Source organism: Trifolium pratense, linkage group LG2 (assembly GCF_020283565.1).
Source record: "Trifolium pratense cultivar HEN17-A07 linkage group LG2, ARS_RC_1.1, whole genome shotgun sequence".
In the NCBI taxonomy this organism is placed as follows: Eukaryota; Viridiplantae; Streptophyta; class Magnoliopsida; order Fabales; family Fabaceae; genus Trifolium; species Trifolium pratense.
The window spans coordinates 25,209,244-25,220,489 of record NC_060060.1 but is presented as its reverse complement, the minus strand read 5'-3'; the positions used below and the strand labels follow the sequence as shown (position 1 = coordinate 25,220,489).

At 34.5% G+C, this 11,246-nt stretch overlaps 1 protein-coding gene across 2 annotated transcripts; it reads right to left on the bottom strand.

Annotated features, from left to right (window-relative positions):
* Nucleotides 1-2,076: 2,076 nt before the first annotated feature.
* Nucleotides 2,077-4,939, bottom strand: LOC123911469 (FBD-associated F-box protein At3g52670-like). Of its 2 annotated transcripts, XM_045962886.1 has the most exons (4): nucleotides 4,137-4,939; nucleotides 3,833-3,949; nucleotides 3,064-3,117; nucleotides 2,077-2,959 (listed from the first exon to the last, which is right to left on the bottom strand). In XM_045962886.1, exons 1-4 carry the CDS (start codon nucleotides 4,890-4,892, stop codon nucleotides 2,684-2,686), a joined length of 1,203 nt encoding a protein of 400 aa, XP_045818842.1. In that variant the 5' UTR covers nucleotides 4,893-4,939; the 3' UTR covers nucleotides 2,077-2,683. The 2 variants fall into 2 exon arrangements, with proteins under 2 accessions (XP_045818842.1, XP_045818841.1); XM_045962885.1 differs by lacking the exons at nucleotides 2,077-2,959; nucleotides 3,064-3,117 and adding an exon at nucleotides 3,163-3,674 and having other exon boundaries at nucleotides 3,779-3,949.
* Nucleotides 4,940-11,246: the final 6,307 nt, after the last annotated feature.

The window sequence follows — 11,246 nt, the reverse complement described above, 5'->3', positions numbered from 1 at the left end:
TATGACTAATGATATCATGGTTATAAGGCAACAATACGACTCGATGATTTTATTGAATTTCAATTTTAAATTAAGTTTTATCACAAAACAAATGTGATTAGAAGTAATAATAAACTAGAGATTCAGAAGGGAGTTAAAAAAATGAAGAGTAAGTTTGATTATAAACTTTTTTTTAAAATAGAAAAATAAAACCAATCATAACACTTCACACATCAATAAGTTACTTTTGCCCTAGATACAAATGTACCATGGACTGCCACTACATTTTTTTTTTCTTTCCTTTTTTGCTTCTGATACCACAAACTTGGATGCAAGATTATTGATATATATATATATATATATATATATAGGGGATACTTCAAGTGAGAGGAGTGTCTTATTGTGAGAGATGAGAGGATTGAATAAAGACCCTTGGATTAAATTAAATGGTTCTGATTTAATTCCTCATTAAAAAATAAAATCCTCCCTCTGTAGTTTATAGGCGCGCATCATCTTCCTCCGTTCTACCATCTTCCTGTATCATACAAATTCACATCCAGTTCTTGCTGTAAAATTAAGACGAATTGATCACTTTTATTACTATTATTTAATGGATAAGTTTTGGATCTGTGTGGAAATCATCTTTCCCATTCTAATCTTTTATTTCAATTTGCAATACCTGTCTTCATTCCCCATGGTTACGAAAACCAGCAAAAAGTCTTAAGAATCTTTGGTGAAAACTAATTGGTAACCATAGTAAAAGGTTCGGCAACGGCGAAATATGGTTGATGACAACAGACTAACACGACCCTATTTGATGGCGGTGATGGCCTTCAAAAGGGGATCTTCCGCTCTTCTAATCGAAAAACTTCAATACCCAATTTGTTATACCCATGGTTTACGATTAACGGAAAGATACTGCTTATTTGGCACTGTTGCTGGGTTTTTTGTTTTCATTTCACTGTGCAGAAATCAAGAAGTAAAGGAAGGTCACAAACTGTGATACAAACAAACAACATGTGCATCTTTTGGTGACTATTTAAATCCAACCGTTGATTTGAATCCGATGGTCATAAATCCATCCTCTCATCTCTCACAATAAGACATTCCTCTCACTTGAAGTGTCCCCTATATATATATATATATATATATATATATATATATATATATATATATAAATCACCGGAGGAACCAGAACTGGAGGTTTCAGTGTCGGCAATAGAATGTTTTCTTTTCAGTAGTCTGCTTCCAATTCAAAGGAAGGCAGAGCAAAACAATTAACTACATAGTAAATTTTATTTTTATTGCAAAAGCAAAAGGAATTATTATTATGATGGAAACTCAAAGGAAGGCATAAGACATGCCCAGAGAAAACATTATACATCCAGAGTTCAAATTACTTCAAACAAAACATAAAATCTTATGAAAGCCCAACAAACAATATCATAATCACTACAAAAACCAAACAATGAACTTCCAATTCTTCACCAAACACTAAAATACACCAAACTGCAAGATGCACACTATACATCTCAGTGATACAAGCTCCCTACATTAACAGAAGCCCCCATCTTCACTAGCATAGATGGTATTTCTGAAGCTTTAGTTTGAATTTTTCTTTTTTAAACAAATCAAATTAATTATATGCGGTTCGTACTTGAGTAGACATATTTTTAAGTGGTTCATACTTGAGTAGTTAGTTAGGTTGTCACAGTAGAAGCTACCACCAAAGGGTATTGACTTCCTCTGCCATTAATGTATCTTCTTCTATCCATTCAAAAAAATTGTATCTTCCTCTACATACCACCCTCTAACTTTGGAGAAAGTAGTTGCAGAAGCGTTTAAATTGAAATTATAGACCAAAAAAACATAGATGTTATTCGACTGAAACTATTTTGCAAAGCTTAATTATTAAGGAAAAAGGACAGTTCATGCAATATGAAGGGTCTAGAGTAATTATATAACAGGATATATAGCAAGTTTAAAATAAGCAACAACCAATTCTTAGTTGTATAAAGAGGATATATAGCAAGTGGTGGAAGCAACAACCAACAGAAGAAGAACAAACCAAAAATTGACTAAAAAGCTGTTTTTAACAAGTAAATATGTGGAGCTACCAAATCTTGAAAAAAAAATTCCATGCTATAACAGCAAATGAAACTTGGAAAGATGAAAATTACTCATGATAATTTTTCATGAATGGATACATTGGTTAATGAAATAAATAATAACAGCGATAATATAACAGAAAAAGAAGTCATGAAGAAAATTATGCAAACACCAACAAGTTGATTCAAGTATGCAGTATAGTAATTCAAGAGTCAAAAGATCTAAAGCTCCAACCTAGAATTATTTGCACCATTGGAGTTACATGAAATGCAAATGAGTTAAAGGTCAAGTGACACGAGTGATCAAGCATTTAACATCAGAAATGAGAGTTTTGTGCAAAGGAAGGTAGACCGCAACTAAAGAGCTAATAACTCTTTGCAAAATAAATCAAATATTCAATGCCACAAATGCAACAAGTATGTACATAACATAATATATAGTAGCCAAAAATTGTTCTACTCGAGCAATTTGTTTACGGAAAATGCTATGCGAAACGTACATTACATTGTTATCAAGTGCACCCTAGACTTTGGTGGACCATTGATTTGTATAGAAACAAACCAAAACACCAGACATTACATCTAGGAACTAGAACTCATAACAATGACAGCTTACATGTGGGAGAAATCCTTGGACAGGAGGTTAAATCTTCTAAAAATTGGGGGCTCGCCATTGGATTTGAGTTAAGGTAACTGCGGATTTTCATAACTTGTAAAAGCATGGCATTCTGCAAAATATATGTTGCAAACCGAAAATCAGCTTCCACGGCTTCATAATTCATAATTATACATGTTGTTAGATGAGAGGAAACACATTCAGGAACATGATCCGGGTATTTCCAATCCTCTATAGTTGTTGACTTCTGCCGGCACTGTCAATCCAAGACATAATAGGATTTGTAAAAATACTTGAACAAAAGAGAAGAACAGATAAAAACCATTAACTATCCTATGATGTGACAACTGACGAACAAACCTTTTCAATTTCAAGTGTTTGAAGTGTGGGACAATTTTGAAGCATTTTCACAACCTCATCCCAATAACTCTTTGTGCAAAGGAAGGTAGACCGCAACTAAAGAGCTAATAACTCTTTGCAAAATAAATCAAATATTCAATGCCACAAATGCAACAAGTATGTACATAACATAATATATAGTAGCCAAAAATTGTTCTACTCGAGCAATTTGTTTACGGAAAATGCTATGCGAAACGTACATTACATTGTTATCAAGTGCACCCTAGACTTTGGTGGACCATTGATTTGTATAGAAACAAACCAAAACACCAGACATTACATCTAGGAACTAGAACTCATAACAATGACAGCTTACATGTGGGAGAAATCCTTGGACAGGAGGTTAAATCTTCTAAAAATTGGGGGCTCGCCATTGGATTTGAGTTAAGGTAACTGCGGATTTTCATAACTTGTAAAAGCATGGCATTCTGCAAAATATATGTTGCAAACCGAAAATCAGCTTCCACGGCTTCATAATTCATAATTATACATGTTGTTAGATGAGAGGAAACACATTCAGGAACATGATCCGGGTATTTCCAATCCTCTATAGTTGTTGACTTCTGCCGGCACTGTCAATCCAAGACATAATAGGATTTGTAAAAATACTTGAACAAAAGAGAAGAACAGATAAAAACCATTAACTATCCTATGATGTGACAACTGACGAACAAACCTTTTCAATTTCAAGTGTTTGAAGTGTGGGACAATTTTGAAGCATTTTCACAACCTCATCCCAATCATGGGTGCCTTGAATCCATTCTAGTTGAAGTTTTGTTAAGTTTTTAAACACGGGCAAGGCTTTGTAATATGAATTGGTTCCTTCGTTGCCAAGATTTCTGCCCAACTGCATATTATAAAAATCATAAAGACAAACAAATCAAATTATCTAACAATGCATTCAATTAATTTATCTTCTGGAATTGTCAATGTATTCCTGGTGGAAACAATTCTTGGTCAAACTTTACAGTCGAACTCTGAATTATCAGACTCATTCCCACAAAAACAAAAATGCATCATATCAAATATCATACCTCGAATATGGTTAAAGTTTTGACATTATAAACAGCTCTAAACGGAACCTCGAATAAACTAATACTAGCCTTGATCAAATTGGATAAGGGTTTAAAGTACCCTCCATCATCTTTAACACCGTTAACATATGAAGTTTCTAAATTCTCCAATTTAGGACACCCGGAGAGAAGTTTCATGAAATCATTCATGTGTTTAAAACTAATATCAAACAAATACAATGTTTTGAGCAAAGGAAGATCAACAGAACAATCAATCATATTGGTGGCTACACGTATTCTCCGCAATTTAAGAATCACAAGTGTTTTACAGCAACAAAAAATGTTAGGTATTAAAGGAACATCAAATAATAAGGTTAAATTGAGTTCCTCAATTCGGCGTCGTTTTGCTTCTTCAATCCATTTGTTGAAACTGAAACATTCAGCTTTGGTTTTCCAGAGTTTGGAACGACATTTGAGATGAAAAGATTTTAGGGTTACTTGGTGAGAGCGTGGAGAGAACATAACTTGGTCGATTTGTCGACAGAAGAGAATCCAGTCGTTCGTGTTTTTCACGCGGCTGTCATCGAAGGTGAGAACGAAGAGTGACTGGCACAGCGGAAGCCATCTCTTGGAGAGGATGCTGGTTCTGATAGCTTGTTTGAATGGGAGAAAAGAGATAATGTGAGTTAGTATATCGTCGGAGAAGTTATTCATACTCTCTACCGTCGCTAACTGTGACGGCGTCGTTTTTTTCATCTTATTGTTTTTTGTTTCCATTGAAAAGTTTTTGAAGAAGAGGATACAAAAAACCCTTCTTTGGAAAAGGTTTTGACCTTGAAATTATATATACCCACTAGTTTGGCTAACTTATTGTCTGGTCCGACTTTTTTTCCTCTTGTTTACAGCATAAAATTTAATTTATATTACATAAGTTGTTTGTATAAGCTCTAAAGTGTTTTGACCATGACATTATATATACGAACTAGTTTGGCTAAATTTGGGTGGGTCAATGAATTAGCCTATAAAACTAGAGAGGATCTAAAAAGGGACCTTAACTGAAACTCGGAAGCAGACTAATCCACACAATTCAGATTCATGGAACTCATCTCTGATTTTGTTTTTGACTCGTTGAAAAAATAGTATAAAATAGTTTCCGACTCTCTGATTTCATTTTGGTCCCGTCATTAACTTTACAAGAAAATTGATGTGACATTTTTTTGAGACACGTAGCATGTTGAGTAGGTATTAGTTAGACAAGTGAGGCGATGATATATGGCCAAAGACCAAAATAGTTTTTATTTTATTTTATATTATTTTTTCCTCTCATTCTTCTACAACTTCTTCATACATTCATCGATAAAACCCAAAATTTTAAATCCAACTTTTAAGAAAAATATCAATAAAAAATTTACAATTACACCGAACATTATTCTTGATCATCATTATCCCTACCATTCTCACCTAAATATGAGAAATGATAAACATTTCCAAAGCATCTCACTTTCCAATCCAACATTCAAACACAAATATGCTATCTCCCAAAACCTTCAAACCCAAGATTCAAACTAAAAAAAAAAAGAAAGTAAAAACTGATAGAAATCGAAAATCATATGAAAGATTTGTTTCTGAACAAGGTTGTCACAACAACAAAAACAACGTGGTTATGACTCCTCTACTTTCTTATCACTATTATCAGTTTATCGCAAGGTTTTTTTTTCTCAAATTATACAACAAGAAGATGAAATATAGCAAGTAAGAAAAAAAAATCACAATATTCTTCTTTTTAAATAATGTTCTCCCCCTCTTTTCCCCTTTCTCTAACTCTCTCTCCCTCTTCTCTCTTTTTCCGTGTTCATCCCTCTCTCTCTTTCTCCCCTGTTGATCCCCCTTTCTCTGACTCTCTCTCAAACTTTTCTCCTCTCTCTATCCCCTTCTCTCTCTAACTGTCCAGGTTTATTGGGCCTTGAATCTGCTCAAACGCTCCCTCATTCTTAGTTTTCCCTTTCCCATTTCCATGAATTTGCTTATTTGTTTCCGGTTCATGATCATTTATGTAGTGGTCTATATCTTTTGATTTAGGAGGAAGCGTGGTTAGAGTTGTGGTGTGGCGGTGATTCAATTAAGGAGCTTCATCTTTATGTACCACGACATCAAATTTAATGAAATTAATTTGTTGGTACGGGAGACTTTCACACACTATTTCGATTTCGTCATCATTTCCATCATTGTTATTTGAATATTTGTATGATGAAGCAATTGATGTTCCATAGTAAAAAGTTTATCACATAAAAAACATAAACCTATCTTCATCTTTTCTTCCACTTCCTCAATGCTCAAAGTTTTCACCAATTTGTATTTCGCAACCATTAGCTCGCTAAATTGAAGGCTTAAGAAACCGATTGTAACAGGTTTGTTACTTTGGATTATTAGGGAAACCAAAATAATCCTACATCTTTGTTGGGATTGATTGTCAAGTCCCACATCGCCTAGTTTCTTAAATAAAGAAAGAGGTTAAAAAATAGCTATTGAAAGTCCCACATTGCTTAGAATTGTGAAGCAAGGAGGAAATCAAAGCTATATAATGGACTTAAGTTCTTTGTTTGTAATTGCACCAGTCATTAGCACTTTAAGCTTATATTTGACTCTTAGTTTAAATATTTGCTTTGTGAGAGTGTGGTTGTATTGGGGCATTGGGGTGAGAGTGAGAGAAGTCTATGTGTTGTAATAATTTTCACATAGTGATTATTCTCTAGTTGTTGGTTTAGACAACTGTTTGTGGTTTTTTCCTCCGGTTTGGAGTTTCCACATTATATTATTGTGGTTTGATTGTGTTTATTATTTTTTCTTTAGTGTTGTTATTTCCTAACAATGGTATCAGAGCTTCGGTTCGATATTCTGAAGGTGCTAAAGAAGGGGCTTTACTATGTCTTATTTCAAGTACTATGATGTTTGACCTAGAGAAGTTTAATGGAAGAATCAACTTTGGCTTGTGGAAAGTACAAGTCAATGATGTGTTGATACAATCAGGTTTACACAAGGCGCTGAAAGGAAACACTTCCAAGATGGAGGTTGACAAGTGGGAGGAACTAGATTTGAGAGCTGCAAGTGCAATTCGCTTGTGTTTGGCAAAGAATGTTCTTGCGAATGTGCAGAATCTGTCATCAGCCAAGGATTGCGAATGTGCAGAATCTGTCATCAGCCAAGGAACTCTAGGAAAGGCTTGAAGGGTTGTATCAGGCAAAGGACATCTCAAATCGGTTGCTGCTGAAGGAGAAATTCCACAATTTGCGCATGGATGAGGGTACGAAAATCTCTGATCATCTTAGTACTTTAAATAATATTGTTTATGAGTTAGAATCTATTAAAGTTGAGATTGATGATGAAGATAAGGCGTTAAGGCTCATTTGGTCCCTTCCGCCTTCTTATGTTCATCTTAAACTTGTTTTGATGTATGGGAAGGAAAAATTGAATTTTGAAGAAGTTGCAACTAAAATTATTTCTGAAGAAAGGAGGATGAAAAGTGATGAAAACACTTCATCAAGCTCGATGTTGCTAACTAGAAGTGGGACTAATGGGAAGAAGATCCATGCAAAGAATCTGTCATGTTGGAATTGTGGAAGGTCTGGGCATTTAAAGAGAAATTGTCCAGGTGGAGCAGTATCTGAAAAAGACTCTGAGACAAGTGCTAGCAATGTCTCCCTTGTTTTGGGAGATGATGGTGATCTTATATAGAAGATAAAGTGTGTCCTTATGGTATTTCAGCTATACCATGGGAAAAGGACAAGTTATTGCTAGCGGATTCAGAACAACACACAAGCATTGGTTGACATTGATGCAAGGTGTGTGGTGAGATGTGTCGATGGCTGAAAAACTTCCTGAAAGCCAACATGGGAGTTGCACCATAACCTTTCAGCAGGTTTCGACATGAAATTCTTGGGATGATTTAGTTCCAAGTGAAGAAAAATCTTTGGATGGTTTAGTTCCAAGTGAAGTATACTTTTTTATGGTGGAGTATGATTGTCGGTATAGACAATGGAAGCGGAAGATGGAACTCTTGCAATCAAGGTGGAGATTGTTGGGGTTGGTTGTCAAGTCCCACATCGCATAGTTTCTTGCAATTGTCAATTGTCAAGTCCCCTTTTGATTATGGAGCTAATTGCGGCCACAAACTGGATAATGACCAAATCATGAGTTTGATGTTTCGTTTCTGGATCAACGACCAAATTTTCTTTATAGCACTTATCGGTCCACCAAAAAACCTAAAATCATTTCCAGGCATTACAAATATAATTTTTTGTTACAACGTCAAGACTAGACAACTGATAAAGATTGATGACAGTGGAGTGGGCGATTTTCTGGCATTGCTTCATACCAACACTCTAGTTTCGTTCCCAAGTACTCCAACATAGCTAGGTTTCCTGGTATAAAATATGTGCTATGTAGTAAGTAGTATTTATATTAGTCTTGGTTAGCTAAAAATCAGAAAAACAAGTACTTATGTTTCTATTTAATTATCATGTTCGTTGACTATGGCCAACCCGAAGTTGAGGTTTTGGGTTGTTTTAATTTATTTATCATCAAACTTGTTGAAAACAATCGACGCATGCTTGCCTGGTTTTTAATAAATCTCAGTTATTTACTTCATAGCAATTTTTAAAAGGCTGGATCAGAGATTAAACCAGCGAGAGATCTCTGAGTCATGATTTAATTGCCCAGGGACTACCCATTTTAAATCGAGGCCTTTTAAGTGTGGTGACTGCTGACAGATGCGCAAAAAAAAAAGGTTAAATAAGTTTTTAGAAACACCCATATGTTTTTTGATGATCACCCGTCACAAATGACTATGTGTTACATTGAGATGGACATATGCAAGTCATGGGGCATTAAGTTGTGAAAATATGTAAGAATAACTTTCTTCACAACTAATTTTTGCAGTTAATAAATGTCTGACTTGTGGCAGTTACAAAATTGCTTCCCTCATAAGAAAGGTATATGCAATATTATGTTATTTTTATGGCGATTGGGGTTCATCCCATTTGAAACACATGAATAGTTTGAATTTGAAATATGATTTTTCGCACCAGACCTCTGACCATGCGGTATGAAAAAATTGCCGACCGCTTTTGAAATATGTATCTCAAAGCATCATATTTGTTAAATGTAAATGTGTCTTTAGTTAGTACTTTGATGTGTTGTCAATGCAGCTAACCCTACCTAGTACGATGATAAGGCTTAGTCGTTGCTGTTATGTTTTTACCGTTAATGAAATCAAAAGCTTATTCTTACAAGTATGAGGCTTTAGGTATACATTGGTCAATAGTATTTGTATTTGAAACTTGGATTTGACTACTATTATATACACTAGTTGCCTGTTTGTTTGAAAACCAAGATTCAATCCAACACATAATTGAAATTCAATGCACTTTTACCGAAAACAACTGAGGGGCTCCTTTCAGTGAGATCGATCCTAAGGGCTCCCGAATCTAATACAAACAGGCCATGGGATGTATATATAGAATGTTGTCGTCATTACTTTGATCGCCATCAATGACACATGCTGAAGTTGTATGGTATCTTTTCTACCTGTATGTTGTTTCTTGATTCAAGTTACACAGCCCCATTTTTTGTTAGGAAAACAATTAAAAGTATGTCTTAATTAATTGAGGATGAAATTTAGACTTGACAAAGGTATCAGTTTTTATAGAAAAATAAACAGTGCTACAAGTTTGTTAATGTAAAAAACGTTCTTGTATGTCCCATATGTGTAGCTCAAATGGTAGCTACTAGAGACATTATTGGAGTGGCCGGGGTTCGAACCCCGAATTCCACATAAAACGTTCTTGTATAGTACTTGAAAAACCAATTGGATGAGTACACATATTCACAATGGTGTAAATATATTTGTCTTAATGAAGTTTATTTCCTTATTTGCGGCACCTTAGATTTCATTGTATTTCCTGAAGCTATGTTTCCTTTTCAATCAGATGTTTTGAATTTGTTTAACAAGCAGAAAACACTGATCATATGGGGTGAAAATGATCGCATTGTCAGCAATAAGCTTGCAGCGGTTAGTTATCGCCTAGTACTACTTTTAAAGCATGTGATAGTGATTAACAATAAATCTATAATACTTATTTTTATCATGGAAAGTAATGGTCTTGAAGCATAATTATATATTTTTTTTCCATTAATTGACGCTAATGCCGCAACAGAAGTTGACTTTTAAACATTTATTCTTGCAGCAACTACACTGTGAACTACCTGATGCAATTCTAAGCCAAATACCCGGTTGCAGGCATACTCCTCATTTGGAAAGACTTGATTCAACTATTAAATTTATTGTTGAATTTATCGAGACAGAGAACAAGAAATTAAGTCAATTTGATTCAACTACTAAACCCAGTTTTTGGAGTGCTCCTTCCGATCAACTAGTATTTTTGAGGAAGATAATGTAGCTGGAGTAGCATAATGAGTGATAAAGAAAGATAGAAACAATGTGTGCTGTAGTAGCCGAATATTATCGTTAAGCCCTTCTCATATTATATGTTTACATTGATCAGCTGATGGTTTAGTCGTTGGCTCAAGAAATAATTACTTTTACTCCTTTTCGATGTTGATTTCTGTTTTCGGTAAACAAATACTGAAGAGTGTTATTTAAACATCACAAATCCAAAACACTACACGAACACCATATAAAAATACACCAAACTATCATTATATAGTATCGAACAACATTTATGTTTTCGTCAAAAAAACCCTCATAGATGGTGTGATGCCAACATTTCAACTGATTAGTAGTGTCAAAACATAATAACTTTTTGAGTTAGGTTTATATCCTTTTAAATTCAATTCAGTACCGAAACATATGATAGTGTTTGGTACAAGCAAATCTGGTTAGAATGTTTGGTTAATAGGAGAAACCAAAAAAAACTATGTTTGGCACTCCCCCCAATCTATGTGTGGGTGGTTCAATTAGCCTTGTAATTGTTAATCCATGATTTTTATAGTATATTGTTTTTTTTTATTAGGAATTGTATCTTCAAAAATATCAACAATCAGTTGATTGGTTTTGAAAATGAGAAGTGACGCGTGAACATGTGTGAATGTGGAGGAATAAAACTATTTTTGAGG